The sequence below is a fragment of the Acyrthosiphon pisum genome, chromosome A3 (assembly GCF_005508785.2).
Source record: "Acyrthosiphon pisum isolate AL4f chromosome A3, pea_aphid_22Mar2018_4r6ur, whole genome shotgun sequence".
Taxonomy (NCBI): Eukaryota; Metazoa; Arthropoda; class Insecta; order Hemiptera; family Aphididae; genus Acyrthosiphon; species Acyrthosiphon pisum.
The window spans coordinates 21781186-21799520 of record NC_042496.1 but is presented as its reverse complement, the minus strand read 5'-3'; the positions used below and the strand labels follow the sequence as shown (position 1 = coordinate 21799520).

At 32.2% G+C, this 18335-nt stretch overlaps 1 protein-coding gene across 3 annotated transcripts; it reads left to right on the top strand.

The window, feature by feature from the left end:
• Positions 1-1304: 1304 nt before the first annotated feature.
• On the top strand, positions 1305-15215 carry LOC100168523 (zinc finger CCCH domain-containing protein 13). Of its 3 annotated transcripts, none has more exons than XM_008182318.3 (10): positions 1305-1891; positions 2951-3144; positions 10098-10201; positions 10314-10505; positions 10567-10709; positions 10783-10927; positions 10998-12348; positions 12413-12604; positions 12914-13442; positions 13528-15215. In XM_008182318.3, exons 2-10 carry the CDS (start codon positions 2982-2984, stop codon positions 14378-14380), a joined length of 3672 nt encoding a protein of 1223 aa, XP_008180540.1. In that variant the 5' UTR covers positions 1305-1891; positions 2951-2981; the 3' UTR covers positions 14381-15215. The 3 variants fall into 3 exon arrangements, with proteins under 3 accessions (XP_008180540.1, XP_001944517.1, XP_016658046.1); XM_001944482.5 differs by having other exon boundaries at positions 1306-1891; positions 10995-12348; XM_016802557.2 differs by lacking the exon at positions 1305-1891 and having other exon boundaries at positions 1990-3144; positions 10995-12348.
• Positions 15216-18335: the final 3120 nt, after the last annotated feature.

Sequence of the window (18335 nt, the reverse complement as noted above, 5' to 3'; positions counted from 1 at the left end):
ATTAATATTTCGCATAGTCAAATAGCTTGAAACATTAATACAAGGTTCCCCTTTAAGTTTTTTTTAAGTTTTTTTAGAGAATAAAAATATCCAATATACATATTTTGTTTTAAAAGCCTTTTTTATAATTTTATCAAAATCTCAAAAATTGGCAAACTTTTTTATAGTTAAAAATGTATAAAATTTTCAATTATTATAGCTAAGGATTGAAAAATCAAAACAAGGTTTTTCATAAGTCATTCATACTGCAAACAAAAAATCTAAAAATTATATTAACACAGTCTTTTTATATAAATATTTAAGTTCAAATTTGGACGAAATTATATATTTAAACCAAGAATAACGATTTTAGTTGTTTTAATTTAAAAATGTTATTCTAGTACGAGCTGACTGACCGTTTCCACTCAAAATCATTTTTCACATGAAATGATTTTATATCATTGAATTCAAATTTAACACATGCCCATCCATTACAGTGACCCACTCAACGCCTACTGCAGAGAGGTACCCACTTGTACACCTTTTTTTAAATTACAAGTAGGTACATTTGATGACGTAGGTATAATATTAGTGTATTGAATAAAATATTATTATAGCACAAATCAACGACCAATAGACATTTTTTTATAAATAACTACAGTTTTCGTATTATGTAGGTATTACTTAAGATTGATTGATATTCAAATACGTACAAAATGAATCAAAGATAATAGATCGAAATATTTTTATTTAATTTGTATTCATTACATTTTTGAGTCCAGAATAAATAAATAGTACTGCAAAGCGGTACCCACTTGTACACGTTTTTAAAATTAAAAATAGGTATATTTGATGACGTAGGTAGTACATGATATTAGTGTTGTGAATATAATATTATTACAATTTACAGTACAAATCAACGACCGATAGATATTTTTATACGAATAACTAAAATAACTACAATTTTCATATTGTGTATTAGTTGAGATCGATTGACATTCAAATACATATAAAACGAATCCAAGATAATAGATTGACACAATATTTTTATTTAATTTGTATTGATTTCGTTTTGGAGTCGAGAATAAAATGCGAATAGTTTTTGAACATAACTAGGTAGGTACCTATAACATTAGAATAAAATATTAGTTGTACACACATTTTTGTAGCCGTGAAATGTTATCATAACTTTCAACTTTGATGTTATTATTATCGGAGCAGGAGTCGCGTGCGGTCAGTAGGTAGTTGTAATATCTACGCGCGCGTGCACCTCGATAAAAGTCGAAACACTCCGCGCGCGCGATCGACATCATCATTGCGCCTGGCCGTACGCGGCGGATACGGCGCATGTGCTCTCGCCTGCATATTATACGCTCGCCGCCGCCGCGGTGCCCGTTTGTTTCCGTAATTCGCCCGAGACGAGGCGTCCGACGTTAGCCTCGGAGCTCTCTTGTTTGTTTATTTTTTTGTTTTTTTTTTTTACTTTTTTTTATCCCGGTCGTAAAAAAATATACGTTTAAAACAATTAATTCAAACAAATAAACGAAGAAAAATCAACAAAAAAAAAAAATCAAAAATCAAACATTTCAAAAACCGTTCGGTCGCCATACAGGAAACAGGAATAAATATTGGACTATTGTTGTATACCGTGTGATATATTATAATATTATTAATATTCACCACTGCAGAAACCGTAAGCTATATAATATTTTATGTTATTGTCGATTTATCGCTGTGGTGAGCGTCTTAAGAACGGCCGTACTTGAAGAAGTATAGGTAAGTCGGCCGGGGTGTGTATATATATATATAATTATACGTATATATGTGAAGACTACGTAGACGTCCACCACCCACCTAAACATACCGCGATGTAATGGAGACTGTGAAACGAAAAGCGTCATTATAACTTTAAGTGAGTATCTTTTATTATATAAATCATATCGTATGGTTGTATGCCAATACGTCATAATATTATGTTGCAAACAACAATAATTACATTTAAATATTTATATTGTAATTATTATCTATTAGTGTTATTCGAAGGCGAAATTATATATTAATTAATATTTGTTTTCCATCGATACCTTTATTATTTTGTTCTACTTTTGCAATCGTTTATGAGCTGTGCCGCGAAGGGCTGTGGGCGACGACAATTTTTCCGCAAAATACAATATTATTATAATATTATCTCTGGGCGTGCAGACGATAATATTATTATTACCTACGTATACGATCGAATCGCCACGAATTTCCGGGGGGCGCCCACATAATTATTTTCCCGTAACGTAAACAATACGATCGTGTTCGTTTCGGTTTGATCGTGAAAATCCGTGGGGCCGTGCATATCGCGTGCGACGATATCGGTGGTGGGGTACGCCGAAAAAGTGTAAGCGCCCGTATCCGCGTATAACGGCGATAATCACAATATAAGTAATAATAATAATAATAATAATAATGATAATAATATTATAACGACCGTACTTAACGTGACGTTTTGTAAATTAAAAATTATATACATTTTATTACGGTGTAACAAGTTATTATTACGTAAGCGTTTCGTGGGTTGTATTTTAGAACACACTCCGTGGCGGGCGGACGGCGGCGGCGGGATCGCGTGCGAAGGGATTTCCGTGGTTTCCGTCGTGCGCGGAACGGCGGGCTAGAGGGAGGGATCAATACGTGCGAAGAGGGGACCGGCGGCGGTGACGTCAAGTCACGCGCTTCCCGTGACGTCATGATATACCGACGCCGCCGTGACTCGGTCACCGGGATGAATAATGATCGGCGCAGACGACGGCCGTTTTTATACCGTGCGTGCGTGCATTATCGCGTACCTGCACGCTTTAAATGTCAGGTAGTTGTGGTCGTTGTCCGCCGCCGCCGACTCTCGGCCGTTCGCCTTTGTGTAACGCGTATACCAAACGTATGGTAATAAGTGGTAACGGTATCCTTTCGCCGCGCGCGGTTGCAGACGTGGTTCGGTGGCGAGCCGGGTCGGGGCCATGGACAGGGCCGACCGTCTAGCCCGGAGCTTGGAATTGGAGAAGGCCTACGTGCACGACACTTACCAGGAGATGTACCAGCCCGCACATAAGACCAAACCGTGGCCGAAGGTGACGCAGTTCCTGCACGACTTGGAACCAGGATCACTCGTGTGTGACATCGGTGAGTATGTTATTATACAGGTAGGTTATTCTATGACCGACAAAATATATTATTATTTTTGATTTTTTTGGTTTTTACATTGCTTTTACCGTACAATTTCGTGCGCACTTGAAATTGTATTATTTTAAAATTTAAGCACTATATATCACGATTTAGAGCCCCAAAACAGTATATTATAGTTGTGTGCAGGCTACATACGTACAGTATTATAGATTTTAAGTATTAGGTACCTACGTCCAATTATTTATAACGAATTATGCTAAAAAGTGCATAGAAGTATACCTGCTTACGTTACGCGTACCTACCTGTATGCGTATCGAGTAAAAAATTATCAAAAAAATATTTCTATAATATTCTTTTTTAAATTGTATTCCGCGCAAACGTTCGCTAGCGGTATCGTTTCTATAACGACTGAAAAAATACTTTGATACGCTCCGTACGACCTATAAACACTGTATAGTACTATGGTATATACTATATAGTTTAAGATTAATAGGATTAATATTATATAAGCTGAGCTTGTTTTAACGATGAATTTAATTAACTTCTGAGATTAAATTAACTAGAATACTATGCAAATCCTAATATTTAAAAGTTATAATGTATTCATATATATATTATAGGATCACGCGAGTCGTGAGACGTGATTTTGCTATACTTATAGTGTCAAAAATATTAAATTTTCGAGCGACGTGTCTTTATAAATAACTTTTATTTAACAAACGAAAATATGTTTTATTGTTAAATAAAGTTAATTAATTTAAGTTGCAAAATATTTTAAGACACTCTAAGTCATTTACCTGCACGGATGAAATTACTTTTACAACAGTGGCGCCCTTGGACCTTTGTTGACGACTTTGGATCAATGGAATTCTTACATCTTTGTGATACCTATATGTATTTGTATAAGATAAAATATACAAAATGTTAATGTTTGATAATATTAGATTACTTGCAATAGTAGAGAGGTAATAAGTAAATTATGAAATATAATATTAAATTATTTATATTTTGATCCTGCCAAATCTCGGCCAGCGAAACCAAACCAAGCTGAGAAGCAACAGGTCCATAGTTATGGAGTTCAAAGGGGATATTCACTCTAAAACTAGCATACCTCATAAATGTACGCTCAACCCTTTTAAACCTAAGAGACTCATTGATGTCATGAAGATTCAAAATAACGGAACCATACTCAACAATAGGGTGAACAAGTGCACAATAAAGCACGTTAAAGGCACGCCTAACCGAAAGTCCCTACATAATCTTAATACAAACCCCAAAATTTTAAAATCCTTACAGCAAATTTGCTTAATCTGGGATCTCGGATCAAGATAACTACTAGGAATAAACCCTGGATCAGTTACACAGTCATTAGATCATGAGATAGCAGTAGATCTGAGATGATATATGTATATGATAGGGGACTGAATCCTGGAAAAAGTCATGGCCTTACATTTAGAAACATTAAGGGATAACCGTAGTTAATTAAACCTCTCAGTGGACCGATCAAAATATCTCTGTAACATAATACAGTCATCCAAGGAGGATATACGAGAATATAGCTTAATATCATCTGTAAAACATAAAATACGGCTATTGGAAAGAAAACTTGACACACTATTAATGAATAGAGAGAACAGGAGCGAAGGTAGGTTATCTCCTTGAGGAACACTGGACGAAGCAAGATAAACATTAGATTTTACTCCAAACAATTTAACCCATTGGCAACGGTAAGAGAGGTAAGACGAGAATCAGGAAAAGAAAGGTTCACCAATTCCAGATATATTAAGTACTTGGACTAGGGCATTGTGATTAACAAAATCAAATGCCTTATTTAAATCAGTGTAAATGGCATCTACCTGTGATTTCAAATTAAAAGATTGGTGTACATAGTTGTTAAAGACTAAATTATAGGTAATAGTGGAACGATCAGGGCGAAAGCCATGCTGTTTAACCATAATAATTGTATTGATCAATGGTCGAATACAATGCAAGACCAGCAATTCAAAAATTTTGAAAATATGTGACAATATTTAGAAATATAGCTGAGCATGCAGGACGTTGGCAGTGAATTTACCCAGGGCCTAAAATACATCTGATTTCAGGGGACATACTTTTTAATTGAACCGTTACCTTTGGGCTTCGACAGATTTCTAAAGCAAAACAAACATGTGGGGGCTGTAACACCCAAAATTCCTCCTCTTTTATATACAACTTACCTTAAACATTAATATTTGACACACATTTGTCATTTAGAGGACAAACTTTGATTTTCAAGCGACACAAAGTGTGTCAGGGGACACAGTATTTTAGCCTCGAGATTTATCCTATTTTAAATTCCATTAAATGTAGATTACACGTATTTTTAACACATTTATTTAGGTGGTTTTGATCAAATATAAAATACAGGTCTAAAATTTATAATAGCTCATGAGCCGACAAATCTCTATGTGAGTCCCTCTTAAAAATGCAAAATTAAAAAAATTGGCTTCAAGGTGCACATTATCGAATATAAGATAACCAATTTACCAAATTTCATAACCATTAGTGTGATGGTTTTACTTAGTTTTAACCATTGATTTTTGAAATAATATTTCTCTTTCCATTTATTGTAGTTTCACGTGGTGTTCTATATAGGTTAATAGTTCATTTTAAGACATAATTGAGTGACTTTAGCCAGTGTTTTGAAATTTGAAGTCAATGCATAGTGTGAGGGTACAGTCCATTTCCATTTCAATTTTTTCCAAATTTTCTTGCATTAGCTGTCTAGTGTGGGGTAAAGCTATACCGGATAGTATGTAAATTTTTTTCGATTTCTGTGATTTTTGATCATCTCGTAATTATTCTACATGTTTTATTCGGAGCTAAGTCCAGTTTTTTTGCATGGACTCAGTGACACCATACGGCACTCACAAATTCCTTGCTCCATGCCCATGCTGATCCTACTAGTTTCCGTAGTAGACCGTTTCTTGAAATTATTTTACGTAAGTGATTTGTTTAAAATCACACGTAGAATGTAGATATTTTAAATTTTGGTTATTTTCAAGTTCAATACCATCCTACTGTATATGTAATTCTTGTTATTATCATCTTACTGTTATTACCTGTGATTTATCTAGTTGTAATCTTGTTTACTATCAATATCTAATCTAAAAAAGGCTTAACCATGTCCTACTTTGTAACTTTACTTTTTTTGCCTGATCAGTGTGGTGTGTGCAAATTGTACCGGTTGTCCAGATTTGTTCGTATTAATTATAATATGATTTATCCTTAAAGGAGTTTTTGTCATTTATAATAATCAACAGGTTATGGGCCCAGACATGCCCAAGAGAACCGATGACAAATATGGAATAACTCAATTTGCTTGAAATAATTTTCCAAGTTGGAAAATTAGAGTAGAAACAATTCTTGAAAAATTTACTTACAGGTAATTAGTCTAGTTCGACTCAAAAGGTAGATTCGGAAAAGTGGCAAAAGGATGACAAGAAGTGCAAGTCTCTAATTGTTTAATGTGTTGCTGACAGTCATTTGGAGTATGTAATAGGCAAAGAAATTGCGAGGGAAATCTGGGACTCGCTAGTTCAGACTTTTGAACGTAAGGGTATTGCTAGTCAACTCTATCCAAGACGACGACTACTTAGTACTAATTACACTAATCTTGAAGCTCGTTTTATAAAATTGTATGAACTCATAAGACACTTGAAGACAGCTGAAGCAAAATAGAAAATGAAGTCCATAAAGCCAATGGAAATAATAACCCAGCATAAGAACATTTTAAAAGAAAAAGAAAAACTACGACATGGCATAAGGATTATGGCATGACAATGATGGCACTTTCTGCTGAATATTATGTTCAAGATTTACCAGAAACAGTTGAAGAAATCAAAACTTACTCAGATTATATTCAGTAGAAGGCAGCTATGGAAGAAGAAATCAGGGCCCTGAATGAGAAAAAAGCCGCGGTCACACGATGATAGTAAAACGCGATAGTTGCTTGATAGTTGCTTTCGTGATAGCGTACTGTCACCGTACAAACTCCACCATAGTTACTATCAACTATCAAGCATGCATGATAGTTCTATCATGATAGTAACTATCGCGTTTCTCTATCATTGTGCGACCGCGGCTTTAGACATGAAAATTAATTAAACTACTGCCCAACAGAAAAGTTATGAACAACATAAGTGGGTCTTTAAAGTTAAAACTGATGAACAAGGTTACACGATTTCAAGCAAAACTTGTTGTCAAAGGCTGTATGAATGGAATAGTCAAAGAAGAATTGTACATGGACAACCAGAGGATTTTGAGAAAGGAGAAAACTTGGTATGTAAATTAAATAAAACATTGTATGGCTTGAAACAAGCTCCTTATTATTGGAATAAAATATTTAATCAATTAATCGAAGGCCAAAGATTAGTAAGTGAATTAGTTTAGTTAGTAATGTATGTTTATTTTTACTATTGTATGTGGATGATGTTTTACTAGTGAACAACTCTATGAATTCAACGGATGAATTAAAAAGAACACTGAAAGAAATATTTAAATTAACCGATCAAGGCGAATAAAAATCGTTTCTAGGTATTAAAATAGAACGTACTGAAAAAACTTTGAAGATTAGTCAAACTCATTATTTATAAAAGTTGCTGGAGAAATTTTTAATGGAAGACTACAAGCCAATATTAACATCTATGAAAACTAAATTGAACACAGAAAATGGAAAGTCAACCAATGAACCTTATTGCGAGTTAATTGGCTGTCGTATGTATGATATGATTCAAACAATACCAGATTTAAGCTTTGCAGTTAATATATTTGTCGATATCAGTCTCAACCGACAGACAGCTTGTACAAATCAACTTGAAAGAGTATTACGCTCTGTGTATACTGACGTTGGTCTTATCTATACAAAAGGTGAAGAAGTAAGCCCACTTAGGGAATTTGTTGATGCAGATTTCTCTAATGACACCAATGATAGGAAATCTACCTCTGGATACTTATTTCAAATATTCGAGCTGTTTAGGAACATTTTCAGTTTCCAATTTTTTTAGTTTTTTATTCTATAAATATCAATAAAACTTTATTTGTTCAAAAGCTTGAAAATTTAATAGAAGGCTCCTAATATATTGTTTCAAAGACAGATGAAAAATATTAAAAATCCATAGTAGCAATTTTTTTTTTTATAAGCATTTAAAGTTCAAATATTGACAAAATACGTAAAAATGACGAAAATTTGCAAATTATTTTGAGTTAAAAATTCATAAAAAATTTTCTTTTTAAAACCAAGATTTGAAAATGTAATACAAGATTCCTCATAAATTTGTCTACCTTTATCGAAAAAAAAATGTCTACAAGAAAGTCAAAATAAATTTTTGTAAGCGTTTGAAATTCATATTTTTACAACATTTGATATTTACTCGATTTCTCATGTAATGATTTCCTTATTTTATTGTAATTAAAACGAATGACTGTAAATACTTGAAAATTTCACTGAATGTTTATATTTTCATTTTCTATATACCATACAATTTTAAAAATAATTTGACTCTTTTTGAGCTGTTTACGGGCATTGTCAGTTTTCAGTTTTCAATTTTTCTAGTTTTTTTCTCTATAAATATCAATAAAATATTATTTAATTGGTAAAAAAGTGTGAAAATGTATGATGTATTGTTACAACAGCAGTTGAAAAATATTAAAAATACATAGGCACAATTTTTTTTTATAAGCGTTTAAATTTCGAATTTTGACAAAATTTATCAAATTTAAAATTTAATAATTATTTTGTAGTTAAAAATGTTAAAAATTTAACACCATCCATTACAGTGACCCACTTGTAATCTACTGTACAGCAGAGCGACACCCACTTGCCCACCTTTTTTTTGTTAATTATTTACTTATGTATACTCGGAACTTGAATGTTTATTTTGTTAATGTTAGTAGTTACAATATTAAGTGGAAGTGTTATTATCATCTTACTGTTATCACTTATGACTTATCTAGTTGTTAACTTGTTTATTATCAACACCATACGGCACTCACAATTTCCTTCGCAGTTGTTTCTATGTCATATAGTTCAGTGCTCCATGCCAATGCTGATCCTACTAGTTTCCGTAGTAGACCGTTTCTTGCAATTATTTTACGTAAGTGATTTGTTTAAAATCACACGTAGAATGTAGATATTTTAAATTTTGGTTATTTTCAAGTTCAATACCATCCTTCTGTATATGTAATTCTTGTTATTATCATCTTACTGTTTTTACCTGTGATTTATCTAGTTGTAATCTTGTTTACTATCAATACCTAATCTAAAAAGGGCATTACCATGTCTTACTTTGTAACTTTACTTTTTTTTGCCAAGTCAGTGTGGTGTGTGCAAATTGTACCAGTTGTCCGGATTTGTTTCTATTAATTATAATATAATTTAACCTTTAACTCAGGCTTTAATAGGGCTATACTAATACTATCATGGCTTTACATTATATTTTTGGTTATTTTTTCATTGAGTATCAATTATATTTCACTACTAACTGCTAGCAAATTATGAATTTGTCATAGTGGACTAACTATACCAAAATATTTGGGCCGGACTGGTTTGCGCACGAATACCAAAAATAAAACTTGTTTGCGCACAAAACTACCACTCGTTTATCGGTCGACAGATAAAATACAAATATTATCATATGAGCAAAACAGTTATACTTTTAATATCAACGTATGCCCACGTGTGTCAATTTAAGACAAGTACAATTTTTGCACGCTTAGTTCATAGGTACACTATATACTGAATTATCTGAATCAATTCATAATATAAAATTCTGAAATATCAAATTAATATAACTTTGAAATTAATTATTCACAATTATTTTTATAATCATAATGAAATTCAATATTACGAGTATTTATTAACATTTAATATCAAACTAACTAAAATTTGTAAATGTTGTTTTAAATTTTAGGTTGTGGTACAGGAAAATATTTATCGACCAACCCACATGTGTTCAAAGTAGGCGTTGATCGTTGCCTGAGGTTAACTGAAATAGCTAGAAGTCGAGACAGTGAAGTAAATATTATACTTTTTACACGTCTTAAGTACAATTTATTGAATCATAGTAATAGTTTAATTTAGAATCAATAAATGTTAAATAATAAATTGTCAATTTATTCAAATACAGGTATTGGTGTGTGACAATCTAACCTTACCATTCAAAGACTGTAGCTTAGATGCTGTATTGTCTATAGCTGTTATTCATCATTTTTCAACAACTGAAAGACGTGTGTGTGCCTTACGAGAGCTAGCCAGGGTACTTAGAATTGGTGGTCGTATAATAATTACAGTGTGGGCCATGGAACGACGCCATAGAAAAGTATTGAAAATTGATATTGAAAATTTAGAATATTGCATAAAATAATGTTTTATTTTCGTAGTTTCAATCTCAAGACGTACTAATGCCCTGGCACAAGCCCTGTAGAAATTTAGAAAGTGAATCTACAGAATTTTCTACAACCACAACAACGTCTGACGAGGAATATATTAGCACAAGAAAAAAATCTAATTCTGATTCAACAACGTTAGTATTTAATTATTAATATTGCATATATAAAAGTTAATACATAATATAATTAAATTTTATTAATACACAGGAGTATCAAAATGTGTTGTGAGAGAAAAACTAAACGTAAGGAACAATCAAATTGGAGAAAAGGAATAACGAGTTCCCCGAGTAGTTCTAGTTTATCGAGTCCAGGAACTGAAACTTGTTATAGCTTTGTTCGGAAAGCAATACAGGTTAATTGTTATTACATTGATTTTAAAATATCATGTTTGCGTTTAACATGGATTCGCTTTGTTACAGAAGCTTGCCGGTTCAACCAAGCGAGGTAAAGTGTCATCGAAACCTTGGTTTGTTGCTTCCTGGACATCACTTGAGTTGCCGTCAGTATTACGTTCTGATCCTGAAGGGTGTGAGACTTGCAACGAAGATGTACTAAATGTTCCTATAGAACTTAGACGAATGGAAGATTCACCAGACTCGATACCTCTATTCAATCGAACACCTACACACAAATCTAAGAGTTTAACTGATATCAAAAACACTGCGGAAAAACGGATGGTACGATCGAGGTCGAGTATACCGGAATTGGAAAAATCAATGCCACTAACTCATTCAAAACCAAAATTAGTGAAACAAAAACAATCGCTATGTGATGAGGATGCAGAAGAAGATAGAGATAAAGCTACTGACATGAAAGATTTGGTTAATAAATTACCTCAATTCGATGTAGGCAGTGGTTCAAAAAGATACAGATATAAAAGTAATGAAATAAAACAAAGATCGATGAATGAAGAACTTATGTCTATAGAAAGACTTAAGGAAAAGGAAATCGTTCAAAAGAACATTCAGAGGCAAGCATCGTTAAATGAAGAGCTTATGTATAGCACACGTACGTTGGAATCCATTAAAGATACACTACAATTGCTCAAAACTGGATTCACAAAAACGTTTAAAAATCCATCCAGTCAGGTATCTGACAATATTAAAAGTGGACTTAGTAGAATGCTAGGGTATAAGGAAGGTTGTGAAGAAAAGGTTAGTGATGAAAAAAAAATAGAAATGCCCGTTCCCGCATTGGTGACAACAACGTGTTGTGACGGACGTAGAAGTTCCCGTGAAGATGGTTCTTCTGAAGATTCGTCAAAAGACAGTTTACAGAGTGATGCTAGTGTTGATTCTGAAGACAGTCTGAGTAGTTTAGCGTCTGTTATATTTGTGAATGCGACCGGTGGGTCTGATAAGACATGTTCACCACCATTAGTCGAACAACAAGCACGAACAGCTCCGTGCACACCCACTGCTAAATCTCAAAGTCAATACAGGTCGTCTTCACATCCTAATACCCCAAAAACAGCGCCTATTCATCCATCACATTTTAGATTACCAACTAGGTTCAACTCACAAAATGGAAATGAACCGTATCAGTTAAATTTATCAACAGAACAACAAGTCGACGATGTTTTGAAACCCATCAAATTATCACCTGTGAAAACAGCAATAGAAATGAAGCTCAGAAGAGAGCAAGAAAAAGATCAAGAATTAGAACGTAGAGATCATGTTTGTGAAGGTGGAGATCATAATGCACGACCTAAAGAAAGAATTAGTGCAGAAAAGCTTAAACAAATTCAAGATCTTCTTTTAAACACTAAACCAGGTATATTCCCATCAGATATATTTTCGCCATTATTGATTTATAAAAAAACATCGTTATTTTTTAGTAACTGGACGTCATCGTTTACCAAAAGCTGATCGAACGTTTTCTGGTTTACGAGGAAGACACTTTATTAAAACAGTTGAAGAAACATTTCATCCAGAAATAGACGATATAGATAGTGATGCGGAATCATCGTCCTCTGATTCTGTTAGCAGTGTTATTAGTGTAGTGGTGGAAGATGAACGAAAAATTACAGGTGATTAATGCATATTAAAAATAGTTTTTATTTTTATACAGTAATTTCATATTAATTTTTAAAACTATTAATATCTGCTTTTTCAATTAATGTACTGCCATCTGTTTCTTTTTTCTCTGCTGTATATCTGGCTTTAAAATATTTTGTTATGCAATAATCTTCAAATCTAAGTCATAGCCTAACTTTTTTGGCGTTTTTTCCTATCGGATCCTCTTCAATAACAGTTTCTATCAGACATCAATTATATCATTTTTCTTTATGCAATATTCCAGTATATGATAATATTATTATATAAATAAACTTTTGTAGATGTCGAGTTTGACGAATCTTTTGACGTAGAAACACCAGCAAAACCCGAGGATGAAACATCAACGGAACGTGATAATTTAGAACAAATCTGTTCTTCAGATTCTGCTGTAATTAAAAAAGATTCTAACCCTAAAGAATACCCCAGTCCTAAAGAAGATCCTAGTCCTATAGAACATCACAGCCCTAAAGAAGATCTCAGCCCTAAAGAAGATCCTAGCCCTATAGAAGATCCAAGCCCAAAAGAAGATTCCAACCCAAAAGAAGATCCAAGCCCGAAAGAAGATCGCAGTCCAAAAGAAGATTCTAGCCTAAATGAAGAGCATAATCCTAAAGAAGATCAACCAAATCATACTAACCGATGGAGTCTACAAGAACACCCGAACAAAGGGACGACAGTTCGAAATAGTCCAAGTCTCGGTTCAATACCAAAACACAAGAGGGCCAGTAAGTGTTCTAAAGATGAGTTATCAGATTTGCCGGAAACGTGGGATGAGGAATGTCAAAAGCATCTCGTGGACTTCGCTGAAAGGTAAGTTTTTACGAATTCTTACTATTCCATTTTATGTCAAAGTTATTGATTAAAACACAAATTATTTGTTATGTTGAAAATAAAGATTAAATAAAGAACTGAGGGCCGCAATAGGCATGGAGCCGGTAGAAGATCCGAAGAAGGCACGTGACGACGTAGTAGACACGCCGGAAAAGGTAGAGTTGATGCAATATTTTCACCAGCTGATGCGACCGGACGAAATATTATCGGACCCGTCATCTTCCGACGGACAGCTGGAGGACGAACCGCTCGACTACCATCGGATTGAGATACTGGCTGGGTCTGAAGCACCCCGCCGACCCAGCATTTCCGTCGAAACACAAGACTCTGTGGACAAGGTACTACGTAGCCGGGAGGGGTTCCGGTCGCGGCTCTACCGCAAGTCCGTAGACTCAGCGGAAGACCGGCATGCGTCCCTAGAGCTGGAGTGTGACTCGAGGCGCGACACTGTTTCCAGCAGCCAGGTATCGCTACTCCGGCCTGGTAACTCACTTGAATCCAACGACACTGCGGACACGCACACCACCACACAGAGCACGACTTCCCTGACATCGTGGAGTGACTGCAGCAAAGACACGAGGTTCGCGGACCGTAGACAGGCTCGGTGCGATGGTCGGTCGTCGTCAGAGGAGACGGACCCTAGGCGGGCTGCTGTCCTGGTCCGCCAGCACGCTGCCGTCGAAACCCAAGAAACGTCCAAGAGTGACGACACGTGTAGCTTATCCACCTCACAAGAATCGTTGTCCGAGCACGGTGGTGGGTCTATAACATTCCACAGGTACTATCACGTGTTCAGGGAGGGTGAACTTGACCAGCTGATCGAGAAACACGCCGATAATTTGCACATTATTTCTTCGTATTATGACCAATCAAATTGGTGCGTTATCGCCGAAAAAGTACAGGTGTGGACTATTTAGTGATGCGGTATAGTGATGCGTTTAAAAAAAATTAATATTTTAAGACTGGTTTTTATTCAAACCCATTTGGTTTTAGGACTTGTGAGTTCATTAACAATTCTTCAAAATTGTTGTAGATTTGTGTAAATTACAACTAGTCACATATATATATATTATAATATTCGAATGACAATTGTACGGATATACATTTTTCATTTGATGTTGAGGTGTTTTTCCTAGCTCATTGCTTACATATAATATTTTATAATTATTCATTTTCAATATTCAAATACAACTATAATATTCCTAGAACTACGTTATATAAGCTACTTAACTTCATATAAATAGATATTATTACGTCTAGTTTCCAAATTAAAAATTATTATACGTTCTACAAATAAATTGTTTACTCGGGACTTTATTATTGCGGATAAATATTAAATCAATTTTTCGATGCCACCATTGTTTAATTAAGTATTGGTAGTTCTGTAGGTACTTGACCATTTCGAGGGGATATGAGAACATGGACTCTCTCTACCAATCGTTTATGCGTCATGGCACTTATTGTAACATTATATTATTATTATTTTTTTTTTTTATTATTATTACCTAATCATAAGTTTTTGAGTTTATTGTTTATTATGGCACCTTCTTAATATTCCGCAAATGCAATTAATTCTTAGTTACCGACGTATAGGAAATGATATTATAGTTTTTGTCTTTTTGCTAAAATACAATCTAATATGACGCATAGGTAGTTTGTATAATATCTAATTAGTATAGGTATTGACGAACATTAAACAATTTAGTTTGTAGCTATTATAATTTATTACCACTTTTTTACCATTAATTAATTGGAAAAATTTGAAATTAAAATAAGTGCCTGTTTTAAATTTGTCTCAATTTTAAAATACATAATCCAGTCACTGCACATAAATATGAAATAATAATGCTAATATTATTCAAAAATATAAATTATATTACAACACCTAATAATCATAAGATCATATCATAAATAAAATTATGATATACAACAAAATAATACAAATGAAACATTGGTACTGAACATATATAATATATTAAATTTATCAAACTAATAAAAGTGTTAATTTTAAATCAAAATATTTCAAAATAATTAAAAAAACTATAAAATATGCTTAATTAATTATAATGTTTTATTTTTTCATCTAATCGTCAAAACAAGTGAAATGTGTACAAGCAATTTTCAACATGTTTGTGTACCTGCCTAATGTATTATATTAGGTGTCTTAATGTGTCATACTTATTATAATTTAATTTAAAATAAAATATAAACTAAACATTACAAACACCATATTTTTAAAATTAAATACGCCAGCACTTTCTATGAAATTAATTTCTTATAACAATCAACATTGTATACACATACAAATAAATTTAATTAGGTACTTAATTAATATTGTCAAAGTTTAATTGCACTTATTAAACACTAAAAATGAATTAATTATTTATAATTTAATTCTTTGACAAACGACTGAGAGCAACGGTGTTATTAATTTATTGTTATAATCGTTATATTTTTATTGTCAATAAAACGGCCTAAATCATATTAATAATAATCACAATCTACATTATGTTAAACATTTTAATAATCATTTTAATTTGATATCTGTCTTCCAGCTACATAAATATTAATTTTATTCTTATAGTGACAGGCATTACCTAAATAGTAAATTTTAACGTACAAAAAAATATGCAAGACAAATTTGATCGTTTTAAATATTTTGTGCCTATAATATAGTTTGAGTGATGTTATTGTGAATTGAATGCCGGCTCTTTAATTCAGACTTATACTGCCATTAATTTATAGTTGTTACTAGGTGTAAGATATAAATATATACTATGACTAATAATTATTATGATATTATAATTAAATATAAATATATAAATATAAGATTATAGGTATAGTAGATACAGGATGTATTAGGAATTCAAGAAAAATAAAACAACAATTATTTACTTAGTTAAATGTATAGTTTAAACATTGTACTTGAATTATTACATGTTAAGAGTACATGGTATAAATGTTTGAATTTTTTTCGAACATAATCTTATTCTCAAAACATTTCTTTATTAATTGTTTATCTACTGTGATTATGACTTAGGATTATTAATTTAATAATTTATTTATTATTATTATTATTATTATTATTATTAATATTAATATCTATATGTGAACGAATTTATACCTTTGGACTGCATTTTAACTTTAAATCTATTGTAATATTGAATCATGTTTTTGATATACAATAAACTAAAAGATAAAACGTACAGTGTCTTTACATTTATCCATTTTTTATTGTGTTCCTAGTTATTGATTTACTTAGTAAACAAATAAGTTCATTATTAATAATCAACCTATTTAACCGGCATGAAACTATATCAATGATTTAAAACTTACTGAGAACTGTTCGCTCAAAACGAGTTGATTTATTGAAATATTATTATTATTATTATAATATTAATATTATTTGATATATTTGTAATATTATAATAATAATATTGTCTTTCAACCGATGATAACTTTATATAACTATGGAGTATATTACGGTATTAGACTATCTAAAAGTGTTGAGTGGTGATGATCAATTATGAAAATAATAATTGATAGTGTCTAATAGTTAATTAGAAAGCAAGCTATTATGTATATTAATTTAATTATAACAATTTCGTAATTGGTGACTCATGTATTAATCAAGTATAATTGCTGCCATGAGTTTATGACTTGTGAGTGTCGTTTGTCCGTACAATCTGTACTATAGTGTTTATGAAAACCTCAGTGTTTGGTTAACTTATTTCTATGATAAATTGGTCCTGTATTATTATTATAAGACAACCAAACGCCGGTCGCCGATCGCCGATGGGCAGTTTTTAGAATGCTTTTCATATTTTTTTATAGTTTTCCTCGTTTACACTACTTGCTAATATCTTTTATACCGGTACTCAATCTTAATAGTATTGGTTTATTATAGATCCATATAAAAATTATTAACGCATTTTTAAAATAAACCTATTTTTATCGCATATAAAATAAATATTGATACACTTATTAACTACCTTACTATTTATTACATAGATAATTGTATTAATACACCAAATTATTAAAAAATGAAAATTGTATAACTACTTTACTTTTACTTTTTATTCTGTAAAGTAAATTTGAAACAAAAGCTCATAAAATTTTTTTATTTAAATAAATCATTAAATCATGAATTTTTGAAGTTGAATGATATAATTCGTAGTTAGATTAAAGGAGTAATATATAGGCATTTCAAATACCTTTAATCTGTTTATATCCCCACATTTTTTGGTCTGACGATTATTATTCATTAGTCATTTACTCATTTATAATTATGTTTAGCATATACCTACGGGCTACGGCGTATGGGTGTGAGTGTGTGACTAAGTAAAGGTGTCATAATATACAAATTATCCACCTTGCGCTTTATTTTTTAATTTGATTTAGTCAGTAGTATATAATTATCCATTTAAAGTCATATTATAACATTATTAAAGTATCTATATAGTTAACATATAAATAAAAAATACTACATCGTTGGAACAAAGTTATGCCTAAATTAATTTCAATAATTAATACCACGGTTTTAGACAATATTCGAGATAGCGGCAGATTTAACAAAGCAAATATGAACTATAAATCAAGAAATTTGTTGAATAAAACAGGTGTAAAAAAAGCATGTTAGGAGTCTACACCATATCACTAATAATATATATTAGGTAGTTATTACTTATTACTTATTATCCCACACGAAGTGCGATTTTTTGTATCACCAATTTGGACTGACGAATTGCTCGTATCTAATCATTACAGGATTTATGTGCCATGTACTCATGTGTGCACAGTCTTTGGTAATAAGTAATAACTAATAAGTAATAATTATATATAATAATATCTTAAACGCCTACCCGCATATTC

What these genes read in the sequence shown, in the direction of transcription:
- LOC100168523 (XM_001944482.5), top strand. Translation starts at nt 2,982, where the DNA reads ATGGACAGGGCCGACCGTCTAGCCCGGAGCTTGGAATTGGAGAAGGCC. An exon ending in ATCACTCGTGTGTGACATCG is followed by an intron (nt 3,145 to 10,097) that starts GTGAGTATGTTA and finishes TTTAAATTTTAG; the next exon opens with GTTGTGGTACAGGAAAATAT. An exon ending in CTCGTGGACTTCGCTGAAAG is followed by an intron (nt 13,443 to 13,527) that starts GTAAGTTTTTAC and finishes TTGAAAATAAAG; the next exon opens with ATTAAATAAAGAACTGAGGG.